This window comes from Oratosquilla oratoria, chromosome 44 (assembly GCF_046742065.1).
Source record: "Oratosquilla oratoria isolate Oo_2021 chromosome 44, ASM4674206v1, whole genome shotgun sequence".
NCBI classification, from domain to species: Eukaryota; Metazoa; Arthropoda; class Malacostraca; order Stomatopoda; family Squillidae; genus Oratosquilla; species Oratosquilla oratoria.
The window spans coordinates 18,043,373-18,056,815 of record NC_134820.1 but is presented as its reverse complement, the minus strand read 5'-3'; the positions used below and the strand labels follow the sequence as shown (position 1 = coordinate 18,056,815).

Below are 13,443 nucleotides of genomic sequence, written 5' to 3'. Positions count from 1 at the left end.
GAGGCAGGAAGGATTGCTATGCGATGGCTGCAATCGGTGGCAACACAGGAAGTGTCACACTGTCGAGACCACAAAATCTTGCCAGGGCTGTTAACAGGCACCGCCACAAGCTTCCACCGGATGAGCCGGCCACACTCGACTTCGAGATTGACTTCAATTTCCTGAAGGACGGTTTCCTACGAAAGGACGTCAGAGTTGGGGGCAAGAGGCACTTGGTGTTTGCATCAGACATGATGGTCCAGTTGCTGTCCTAGGCGAAGGCATGGTACTTGGATGGCACCTTTAAACTCGTCAAGGAGCCATTCTCCCACTTATTTTCACTCCATGCTTTCCTTCGCAGTGACGATAATATCAAGCAAGTTCCCCTTGCTTTAGTGCTCATGTCCGGGAAGAGGAAGGACTACAAAAAAGTGCTCAAAGCCATCAAGCTAATGTGCGGAACGGTCAGAGTGGAGAAAGTCGTCCTTGACTTCGAGCGCGCCGTGTGGCAGGCTATCCCTCTTGTCCTGCATAACGTACGCGTAATGAGATGTGCCTTCCACTGGACCCAGTGCTTGTGGAGGAAGGTGCAGGAACTTGGACATTCGCCGTCATATACAAATGACTACCCCACTCACAAACTGTTGCGGCAGTTCCTTGCCCTTCCCTACCTGCCCTCTTATCACATTCCTGCAATCTTCTCCTTTCTATCACAGAAGGGTCAACCACACCCAACCTGGCAGAGTTTGCACACTACGTCCGGAAGACTTGGATCAAGGGATCGTTTTGGACGCCGAGGACTTGGTCCGTCTTCATGGAAGCCGTAAGGACGAACGATGATGAACCGCCATGCAAAGGGGTGCAATCTGTCATTCTACAAGCTTCTTCACCTTCTCCAAGAACAGTCCGATTTAATCCAACTCCAGGTACGCCTTCTTTCCCAAAATAAACTAAAACACCGGCAACGTAGACAGTACCGTCGGGCCCAGGGACAGCTTTTTGAGCTGTGGGACGAGTACATCGCCGACAATAAGACAGCAAAGGAATTACTAAAAAGATGTTCTCATTCATGGCGCCGACTTTGTTGTCAATTCACTTCGCATCATTTCTATTATAATTGTATTTTATGAATTGAATAATGTAAATTAGTGCAAACAAAAATAAAGTCCTAAAAGAATACGATGCCTTGTGTTTTTGTCCGGAGCTGATAATGCAAAGAGGAAAATAAAAATACTAGAACCTATATATATTCAAAGAAAATTATTCAGAAAATAAAAACACGTATACTTATATAGTATACTTATACATGCACAAAGCATGTGAGCAATAAAAACAAAGGCTTAGTGAGCTATTTTTCTGTCAGTATATAAGGATGTCAGGTTATGAATCACTCATACACTCACTCAACACTCAGCATGGAGATCATCAAGACCACCAGAGGAGGAGACAAGCTCTGTCTCGATGGCTTCATGTATGTCAAGAAGAGGACCTACAGCAACTGGATCCGGTGGAATTGTGCACATTCTCGCACAACAGGGTGCAAGGGTGCACTCACCACTAGTGACTCCTTTGAGGATCCTCGGTCCTTTGTCAGTCACAACCATGCAGCAGACCGGACCGGAGTCGAGGTGTCCAAGCTGCGCACCACGAAGGCCCAGGCGAAGTAGTCCAGAAGTCGCCCCAACCAGATCCTCACACAGGCTCTCCTTCAAGCCAGCACTGAGGTCCGTGCCAACCTCGGGAGCATCCAGACTAGCAAGCGGGACCTGCAGCGTCAACGCCGTGGGAGACTTCCTAAGGACCCTGTATCTCATCAATTGCTGGTCATCCCAGATGAGTGGACCACCACTGGAGAAGTCAACCCGCAGCCCTTCCTAATCCATCACTCCGGTCCTGGACAGCGGCAGCGGGTTGTGGTCTACGCATCTGAAGAGCAGCTTCGTCACCTAGGGCGCTCTGACACTTGGTTGATGGATGGCAACTTTTCCATGAGTCCTAGTGTTTTTGAGCAGCTCAACGTCATCCGTGCTCCCCTGGGTGACTCTGCTGTCTCCTGTGTGTACGCCTTCCTGTCTGGGAAGAGTGCACAGGTGTATCAGCAGCTCCTGCAAGCCGTGCTGGACAAGATGGAGGCTATGCAGATCTACCCAGACCCCGTGTTCTTGTCACTGACTTTGAGTTAGCTGCTATCCAGTCTGTAAGCTTAGTCCTAGGTACCCAAGTGACAACACACGGGTGCTTCTACCACCTCACCCAGAGCACCTGGAGGAAGATACAGGAGTTGGGGAAGACAGTATCTACGGGATCACACCCCTGCAGGGATGGAGCCCCTCCTGGAGTACTTCGACTCTGTCTACGTCACCGGCTCCTTCCGGCGTGTGCAGCAAGGGCCAGTTCAGCCTGGAACACCCTTGCGCGTCCGCAACATCCCACCCCGGTTCGCCGTTCCTGTGTGGAACGTCCATGAAGTCACCCTGGAAGGACGAGACCGGACCAACAACATCTGTCAGGGGTGGAACACTTCCTTCGCCCAGCTGGTTGGCCACCACCATCCCTCCTTCTCGACTGCTGTCGATGGGCTCCGCAGGGACGACGCGCTTGTTAGCACCAACCTCCTGCAGTACGCCAGGGGGCGTCCCATCAAGAAGCGCCAACGTAGAGACCACCAGCAGCACCAGAAACACCTTCAGTCACTCTGCCAAGACTTTGTGGCAGAGCGCCGGACCCTCACAGACTTCCTTCAAGCAGTTGGTCACTGCATTCGTCTGGGATAAATTCTCTAGTTATCTTGTAAATAATGTCCTTCCTGGTGCACTTGTAAATATTGTAAATATTGTCTGTTGTATATAATTGTACATATTTTGTATTATTGTATGTTATAATATCAATAAAAAATTGAAAGTGAACTGGCCCTTGTTAAAATTACTTTATAAAAATAGTTGTGGGCAAATGTCTCTTTTCTGGTTAAGGGTGTGGGCATTTGTCCTGTGGGCAACTGTCTTGTGGGCAAATGTCTGCGCACCGACCTGGGCACTATTTACTGTGATGGATGCCACATTTGGTACCACCGCAAATGCCAAGATATTCCGCAACCTACATTCCAACAACTTGGTGAGATGTCCCTTGGGTACTCTTGCGTAACGAACTGGTGCTTCGAGGATAAACTGTCCGGTGGTTTTAACTACGGACTTTCATTACAGCGGCTGAAAGAGGCATTTTCTGCATAACCATAGTAGTTTGTTGTAGGAAGGCGCAAGAAGGGAACACATTTTTGCCCAATACACCGAGTACATCAACACCTATCAACATATACAAGTTTGAAGCTGATCTGGAACCAGATACGAATGCCGTGTCGATCCTTGCCAAGTGTGGTGGTGTGAAGAACCGAACGCCAGTTCATGTAACCGAGGATGGGAATTGCCTATTCAACTGTTTCGGTAGCACTGTGCTGGAATGAACCGTTAGCCACGAGTTTACGAGTGCGGACAACAATCGAAATGGTTTTGCATGAAGAAGTCATTCAACAAGGCCATCAAACTAGCACCTCCATATCACACTCATCAAATTGCCAGAATCATATGGAACGGTAAATCAAAAACTAAAAGAGGTACTTTTTATGAAATTCCTCAAATCCAAACCCAAACAGCGCAGCAAGGAACAATGTATAACTTCTACTGACGGGTAATACACTACAGTATTCCGAGAATGCCCAAAGTGGCCACAAAACCGGCACAGACAAAACGACCAAGGAACGCCAAAACAAGGACTATACGTGTCGTGACATCAGGAGTCCGATCGGGCTTGAGATCGACAGTGGAGGCAGTTCAAGGACTGCAAGGTGTTTGCGGCCAAACAGGTATTTCAGGTGAGTAACCTTGGTCCAGTTATCCGACTGTTAAATTATAACTTTAGAATAAATTCTCACGTGTGTATCTAGACGATACATTTAACTGGAAATATCATATTAATCATGTCATTTGTGTGCCTGGACGCATAGCTGGTTTCATGAGCAGTATAAAATTATTTTTGGAACCATTTGCCTATTAAAAAAAATTGGTGCATAACACTCGATGCCGCGAAAGCATCAATAGTGAGAAAGGTTGTGAAAGAGTCCGCGGCAAAGGAAATTTTCACGTCAGCTTCCGACATCGTCAATCGGGTAATGTTGGACAAAATATCGATTGAACCAATCGAGGCGCTGCAGAAACCAGTGAATCTCGCTAGAACAGCAAATCGATACAGGCACAAGATGCGGCAAGCGGAACCACAGGATCTTTATTTCGAAATCGACGAAGGCCACATTCCCGAGGATTTCCTTCGCAGAGACTTGCACGTTGATGGAAATCGGCATTTGTTATTTGCCACCCAGAAGATGCTCGACCTGCTCAGCCGATCCAAAACGTGGTACATGGATGGGATATTCAAAATAGTAAGATACCCTTTTACGCAGCTATTCATTCTCCATTCATTTATTCGAAGTGGAGATGCTACGAAACAAGTACCTCTTATATTTCTTTTGATGTCGGGGCGACGGAAAAAAAGATTATAAGAGGGTACTGAAATCCATCAAACGCCTAACGCCCAATAATAACGTCAGGAAAATGATAATCGACTTCGAGCAGGCAGTGTGGAAAGCCATTCTATCGGTGTTTCCAGGAGTTGATGTTAGAGGGTGTTCCTTCCATTGGGCTCAATGCATATGGCGGAATAGGTCTGGCTCCAGTGTATCGCAATGATGAAGACACGCACAGACTTTGTCGTCAATTTCTTGCGTTGCCCTATCTCCCCCAAGAGCACATCTCGCACATGTTCGAGAGGCTTGCAACACAGGCACGTACAAGCTTGCTGACAGTATTGGTGAGTTATATCCGCACCAATTGGATCCAGAGTTTACTTTATACTCCTGAAACCTGGAGTATATTCAAACAACCTATTCGCACCAACAATGACGTGGAGGGTTGGCACGGTGCGCTAAATCTTCACGCCAGGCGTAGTAATTTGTGTTTCTACCTTCTAGTCAAACTTTTGCATGAGCAGTCGCAGCTAATAAATATACAAATTAGATTAGTGTCGGACAAGAAGCTGCGATGTAGACAAAGGAAGGAATATAAACGAGTACAGGGACAAGTGAATAAAGTGTGGGATTCGTACATTGCTGGTGATACGACATACGACATACATCATCGCAGATGGTTCCAACAAAGGGAAGGACAAGTTACCGGACATCAACGTACACGGTGAAGACACTGCGAGCAAACGGCAACAACACGTGGACGTGCAGTGTCACAAACAAGAACATCTGGTGCAAAGCGTCAGTCCTTCACAAAGGAAGCATTTTCACCAGAGGTTCTCAGCCCCACATCCACCCGAGAGAACTTGGCGCAGGAGTACCAACAGAGATAAGGAGGAAAGTCAAATGTAAGGCCACTGAAACAGTATTCACACCACCAGCCCAAATCGTCAACGAAATACTGTTGCAGCAAGTCAGAGATGTTCCTATTCCTGCCCTGTCGAGACCACAAAATCTTGCCAGGGCTGTTAACAGGCACCGCCACAAGCTTCCACCGGATGAGCCGGCCACACTCGACTTCGAGATTGACTTCAATTTCCTGAAGGACGGTTTCCTACGAAAGGACGTCAGAGTTGGGTGCAAGAGGCACTTGGTGTTTGCATCAGACATGATGGTCCAGTTGCTGTCGAAGGCGAAGGCATGATACTTGGATGGCACCTTTAAACTCGTGAAGGAGCCATTCTCCCACTTATTTTCACTCCATGCTTTCGTTCGCAGTGACGATAATATCAAGCAAGTTCCCCATGCTTTAGTTCTGATGTCCGGGAAGAGGAAGGACTACAAAAAAGTGCTCAAAGCCATCAAGCTAATGTGCGGAACGGTCAGAGTGGAGAAAGTCGTCCTTGACTTCGAGCGCGCCGTGTGGGAGGCTATCCCTCTTGTCCTGCATAACGTACGCGTTATGGGATGTGCCTTCCACTGGACCCAGTGCTTCTGGAGGAAGGTGCAGGAACTTGGACTTTCGCAGTCATATACAAATGACTACTCCACTCACAAACTGTTGCGGCAGTTCCTTGCCCTTCCCTACCTGCACTCTGATCACATTCCTGCAATCTTCTCCTTTCTATCACAGAAGGCAACCACACCCAACCTGGCACAGTTTGCACACTACGTCCAGAAGACTTGGATCAAGGGATCGTTTTGGACGCCGAGGACTTGGCGTCGAAGGGGATGCTCAACCGCCATGCAAAGGGGTACAATCTGTCATTCTACAAGCTTCTTCACCTTCTCCAAGAACAGTCAGATTTAATCCAACTCCAGGTACGCCTTCTTTCCCAAAATAAACTAAAACGCCGGCAACGTAGACAGTACCGTCGGGCCCAGGGACAGCTTTTTGAGCTGTGGGACGAGTACATCGCCGGGAATAAGACAGCAAAGGAATTACTGAAAAGATGTTCTCATATCATGGCGCCGACTTTGGAGTCATTTCACTTCGTATCATTTCTATTATAATTGTATTATGAATTGAATAATGTAAATTAGTGCAAACAAAAATAAAGTCCTAGAAGAATACGATGCCTTGTGTTTGATTCCACGACAATTGCCCACACGACACTTGCCCACAGGACAAATGCCCACAAGGCAGTTGCCCACACCCCTAACCAGAAAAGAGACATTTGCCCACAACATTTTTTTTTCAACATTTTAGTATTCCATCAGTATACTTATATAATATACTTATACATGCACAAAGCATGTGAGCAATAAAAACAAAGGCTTAGTGAGCTATTTTTCTGTCAGTATATAAGGATGTCAGTTTATGAATCACTCATACACTCACTCAACATGGAGATCATCAAGACCACCAGAGGAGGAGACAAGCTCTGTCTCGATGGCTTCATGTATGTCAAGAAGAGGACCTACAGCAACTGGATCCGGTGGAATTGTGCACGTTCTCGCACAACAGGGTGCATGGGTGCACTCACCACTAGTGACTCCTTTGAGGATCCTCGGTCCTTTGTCAGTCACAACCATCCAGCAGACCGGACCGGAGTCGAGGTGACCAAGCTACGCACCACCATGAAGGCCCAGGCGAAGCAGTCCAGAAGTTGCCCCAACCAGATCCTCACACAGGCTCTCCTTCAAGCCATCACTGAGGTCCGTGCCAACCTCGGGAGCGTCCAGACTTGCAAGCGGGACCTGCAGCGTCAACGCCGTGGGAGACTTCCTAAGGACCCTGCATCTCTTCAAGAGCTGGTCATCCCAGATGAGTGGACCACCACTGGAGAAGTCAACCCGCAGCCCTTCCTAATCCATGACCCATGGAAGAGTCTTTTGACGACCCATCCAGAGACCCAACCCTACCCAATTTCCCTGTACCTGCACCTGTCACAGAATCTTCCATTGAAGATGAAGCCCCAAATGACGTCGCTGTCTGTCAGCCAGAGACGACATACATCATCGCAGATGGTTCCAACAAAGGGAAGGACAAGTTACCGGACATCAACGTACACGGTCAAGACACTACGAGCAAACGGCAACAAGACGTGGACGTGCAGTGTCACAAACAAGAACATCTGGTGCAAAGCGTCAGTCCTTCACAAAGGAAGCATTTTCACAAGAGGTTCCCAGCCCCACATCCACCCGAGAGAACTTGGCGCAGGAGTACCAACAGAGATAAGGAGGAAAGTCAAATGTAAGGCCACTGAAACGGTATTCACACCACCAGCCCAAATCGTCAACGAAATACTGTTGCAGCAAGTCCGACCGGATGAGCCGGCCACACTCGACTTCGAGATTGAGTTCAATTTCCTGAAGGACGGTTTCCTACGAAAGGACGTCAGAGTTGGGGGCAAGAGGCACTTGGTCTTTGCATCACACATGATGGTCCAGTTGCTGTCCAAGGCCAAGGCATGGTACTTGGATGGCACCTTTAAACTCGTGAAGGAGCCATTCTCCCACTTATTTTCACTCCATGCTTTCGTTCGCAGTGACGATAATATCAAGCAAGTTCCCCTTGCTTTAGTGCTCATGTCCGGGAAAAGGAAGGACTACAAAAAAGTGCTCAAAGCCATCAAATTAATGTGCGGAAAGGAAAGTCGTCCTTGACTTCGAGCGCGCCGTGTGGGAGGCTATCCCTCTTGTCCTGCATAACGTACGCGTTATGGGATGTGCCTTCCACTGGACCCAGTGCTTGTGGAGGAAGGTGCAGGAACTTGGACATTCGCCGTCATATACAAATGACTACCCCACTCACAAACTGTTGCGGCAGTTCCTTGCCCTTCCCTACCTGCCCTCTCATCACATTCCTGCAATCTTCTCCTTTCTATCACAGAAGGCAACCACACCCAACCTGGCACAGTTTGCACACTACGTCCGGAAGACTTGGATCAAGGGATCCTTTTGGACGCCGAGGACTTGGTCCGTCTTCATGGAAGCCGTAAGGACGAACAACGACGTCGAAGGCTGGCACGGGATGCTCAACCGCCATGCAAAGGGGTACAATCTGTCATTCTACAAGCTTCTTCACCTTCTCCAAGAACAGTCCCATTTAATCCAACTCCAGGTACGCCTTCTTTCAGAAAATAAACTAAAACGCCGGCAACGTACACAGTACCGTCAGGTCCAGGGACAGCTTTTTGAGCTGTGGGACGAGTACATCGCCGGCAATAAGACAGCAAAGGAATTACTAAAAAGATGTTCTCATATCATGGCGCCGACTTTGGAGTCATTTCACTTCGCATCATTTCTCATCCTCACTGGTGCAAAGCGTCAGTCCTTCAGAAAGGAAGCATTTTCACCAGAGGTTCCCAGCCCCACATCCACCCGAGAGAACTTGGCGCAGGAGTACCAACAGAGATTCGGAGGAAAGTCAAATGTAAGGCCACTGAAACAGTATTCACACCACCAGCCGAAATCGTCAACGAAATACTGTTGCAGCAAGTCAGAGATGTTCCTATTCCTGCCCTGTCGAGACCACAAAATCTTGCCAGGGCTGTTGACAGGTACCGCAAGAAGCTTCGACCGGATGAGCCGGCCACACTCGACTTCGAGATTGACTTCAATTTCGTGAAGGACGGTTTCCTACGAAAGGACGTCAGAGTTGGGGGCAAGAGGCACTTGGTGTTTGCATCACACATGATGGTCCAGTTGCTGTCCAAGGCGAAGGCATGGTACTTGGATGGTTCCTTGCCCTTCCCTACCTGCCCTCTGATCACATTCATGCAATCTTCTCCTTTCTATCACAGAAGGCAACCACACCCAACCTGGCACAGTTTGCACACTACGTCCGGAAGACTTGGATCAAGGGATCCTTTTGGACGCCGAGGACTTGGTCCGTCTTCATGGAAGCCGTAAGGACGAACAACGACGTCGAAGGCTGGCACGGGATGCTCAACCGCCATGCAAAGGGGTACAATCTGTTATTCTACAAGCTTCTTCACCTTCTCCTAGAACAGTCCCATTTAATCCAACTCCAGGTACGCCTTCTTTCAGAAAATAAACTAAAACGCCGGCAACGTACACAGTACCGTCAGGTCCAGGGACAGCTTTTTGAGCTGTGGGACGAATACATCGCCGGCAATAAGACAGCAAAGGAATTACTAAAAAGATGTTCTCATATCATGGCGCCGACTTTGGAGTCATTTCACTTCGCATCATTTCTATTATAATTGTATTTTATGAATTGAATAATGTAAATTAGTGCAAACAAAAATAAAGTCCTAAAAGAATACGATGCCTTGTGTTTTTGTCCGGAGTTGATAATGCAAAGAGGAAAATAAAAATACTAGAACCTATATATATTCATAGAGAAAATTATTCAGAAAATAAAAACACGAGAACCTACATATATTCAATGAAAAATGAATTCTCAATCATGTTCGGAAGTGCAGCAGAATTGTCATGATATCAAGCTGGCATGCAAAAATTCACACACACATGCACACGCCACTGCAGTAGATTAGTGGTGGTATGGATCACATAGAATTTTCATAAGTTTACTTAATTACAAATTCCAATCATACCTCATGATATTAAGGTGGCATGTAAAAATTCCCACCCACATGCGCACACCACTGTAGTAAATCAGTGGTGATACGGATCACAGAATTTTCATAAGTTTACTAATCACACCTTGCTCGTAATTCAGCATAAATGTAGGTCGGGTATGTGTGTGTTTGGAGTTTGATTCATATGAAAGAGGTTGCGTTCTGCTATATTACCGACCACAGCTACGATTCGTCCAGCCCGCCATCTATGATCACTGGTGGTATGGATCAAACTACACAATTGCGCATTTGGTCTGTTATTACTCAGTGAAAATCGCACATTCTAAAGAAAATAATTCAACTATATGCAACCATATGCTAATCCTTTATATAAAATTACACATTGGAGAGAAAACCGTCCTAGTTCGGATTTGGTCTGTTACTAGTCAGTGAAAGTCACACATTTAAAAAGTAATGCAAATAATTCAACTATATGCAATCTATTACACATTAGTAATAGTATAGTTTGATCCATACCACCAGTGATCATAGATGGCGGGCTGGACGAATCGTAGCTGTGGTCGGTAATTTTCCAGAGGCTAAAAACGTAACTTCTCTTTCATCAAATGACATGGAAATCACACATTAAGAAAATAGGCCAAATGATGCAACCGTATTCTATTTTATTTCACATATGATTGTGCATGTGAGCAAAAAGATTCCACGACAATTGCCCACAAGACAATTGCCCACAGGACAGTTGCCCACACCCCTAACCAGAAAAGAGACATTTGCCCACAACGGTTCTTTTTTCCAACATTTTAGTATTTCATCAGTATACTTATATAGTATACTTATACATGCACAAAGCATGTGAGCAATAAAAACAAAGGCTTAGTGAGCTATTTTTCTGTCAGTATATAAGGATGTCAGGTTATGAATCACTCATACACTCGCTCAACACTCAGCATGGAGATCATCAAGACCACCAGAGGAGGAGACAAGCTATGTCTCGATGGCTTCATGTATGTCAAGAAGAGGACCTACAGCAACTGGATCCGGTGGAATTGTGCACGTTCTCGCACAACAGGGTGCAAGGGTACACTCACCACTAGTGACTTCTTTGAGGATCCTCGGTCCTTTGTCAGTCACAACCATCCAGCAGACCGGACCGGAGTCGAGGTGACCAAGCTGCGCACCACCATGAAGGCCCAGGCGAAGCAGTCCACAAGTCGCCCTAACCAGATCCTCACACAGGCTCTCCTTCAACCCAGCACTGAGGTCCGTGCCAACCTCGGGAGCGTCCAGACTTGCAAGCGGGACCAGCAGCGTCAACGCCGTGGGAGACTTCCTAAGGACCCTGCATCTCTTCAAGAGCTGGTCATCCCAGATGAGTGGACCACCACTGGAGAAGTCAACCCGCAGCCCTTCCTAATCCATCACTCCGGTCATGGACAGCGGCAGCGGGTTGTGGTCTACGCATCTGAAGAGCAGCTTCGTCACCTAGGGCGCTCTGACACTTTGGATGGCAACTTTTCCATGAGTCCTAGTGTTTTTGAGCAGCTCTACGTCATCCGTGCTCCCCTGGGTGACTCTGCTGTCTCCTGTGTGTATGCCTTCCTCTCTAGGAAGAGTGCACAGGTGTATCAGGAGCTCCTGCAAGCCGTGCTGGACAAGATGGAGGCTATGCAGATCTACCCAGACCCCGTGTTATTGACCGGACCAACAACATCTGTCAGGGGTGGAACACTTCCTTCGCCCAGCTGGTTGGCCACCACCATCCCTCCTTCTGAACTGCTGTGGATGGGCTCCGCAGGGACTACGCGCTTGTCAGCACCAACCTCCTGCAGTACGCCACGGGAAGTCCCATCAAGAAGCGCCAGCGTAGAGACCACCAGCAGCACCAGAAACACCTTCAGTCACTCTGCCAAGACTTTGTGGCAAAGCGCCGGACCCTCACAAACTTCCTTCAAGCAGTTGGTCACTGCATTCGTCTGGGATAAATATTCTAGTTATCTTGTAAATAATGCCCTTCCTGGTGCACTTGTAAATATTGTAAATATTGTCTGTTGTATATAATTGTACATATTTTGTATTATTGTATGTTATAATATCAATAAAAAATTGAAAGTGAACTGGCCCTTGTTAAAATTACTTTGTAAAAATAGTTGTAGGCAAATGTCTCTTTTCTGGTTAAGGGTGTGGGCAATTGTCTTGTGGGCATTTGTCCTGTGGGCAACTGTCTTGTGAGCAATTGTCTTGTGAGCAAATGTGTCACCGCCTTGATACTCTCGGAAAATTTGTCATGTGTGACCTCACATATTCCTGTCTTGTCTACTACCTTTCTATATATATATTCTCACCTATCTGTATTCCTTGAATATGTCTGATTAGACGAAAACGTTCGGATCAAAGTGCCTTGTTTCCCAAGTGGTTTTCTGCGAATCGCCTAATAAATATGCAAGCTAAAAGGAAGATGAAAGTAAGATGGCCATGTGGTGACTGTGGTAGGACGACCTGTGCTTCTGATGCCATATTTTGCGAAAGCTGCAGGATGTGGTTTCACTGTAAAACAACGTGCCAGAATATATCGCCAGAAGATTTCGAATTCCTAAGGAATACAGAATTGGGGTACTGGTACCAAGGCTGTCTGTACACTGGAGACAAGTTTCACTACATTGTAGCACAGCAAAGATTGATGGATGCAGCCGAAGACAAAGACAATATTCTAACAGCCGCAAAGAGAGAACAAGTGTTCCTGAGAACAGCCAAGAAAGAAATGGCCTACTACGACGGCACAGCGAAGTTTGATTATAGGATATTAAAGCCAGATCACAACTCTAGGAATATAATCGAACATCTTGGAGGAAAGTGCCAAAGACGGATGCCTGTACACAGCAATAACTGGCACAGAACAGATTGCGGATGAATTACGTTTCCGATGCAGTCTCGAAATGATATTGAATGCGGACATCTATCAAAAGAATCACGAGGGCGACGAGCAATGGCATGCGTTATGTCCATCATATGATGATGCAAAGATGGATTGTATTAGGAAGAAATATTCATCAGCTTGGACGATGGAGGCAGCAGCAACAGTAATCAAGAGGTCGATAATTTTCGTGTATCCAGCAATGAATGGAAAGGAAAGGCGTTTATGGGAAAATTCTGATAAAGACATTTACACCATTTGTGCCACAGCCAAACGAGGATGATGTCGCCATAATGAAACGGTACTATACAACGCTAAAACGAGATTCAAATTACAAACGTAGGATTACTTGGTTTGAAGAACTCCCCTGCGACATCGGTGTAAAATGTGCATTAGCAGAATACGTCGGGAAATGGCCAGATACAACGTCAACGAACGAGGAACGAATACACGAAAACACAAGAGAAAACAATGAAAAGGATAAAGGACTTAGTAAAACACGCGCCGCCACGTGAGGCATATACGCAAATAGT

General features: G+C 46.8%; 2 protein-coding genes across 2 annotated transcripts in view; one reads left to right on the top strand and one right to left on the bottom strand.

Annotated features, from left to right (window-relative positions):
- Positions 1–13,443, bottom strand: part of LOC143022399 (sodium/hydrogen exchanger 9B2-like) — a 607,113-nt gene that overhangs the window by 458,062 nt on the left and 135,608 nt on the right. The window lies entirely within an intron of this gene.
- Positions 381–806, top strand: LOC143022322 (uncharacterized). Its single transcript, XM_076180469.1, has one exon. The coding sequence runs from the start codon at positions 381–383 to the stop codon at positions 804–806; it is 426 nt and encodes a 141-aa protein (XP_076036584.1).

What these genes read in the sequence shown, in the direction of transcription:
- LOC143022322 (XM_076180469.1), top strand. Translation starts at nt 381, where the DNA reads ATGTCCGGGAAGAGGAAGGACTACAAAAAAGTGCTCAAAGCCATCAAG.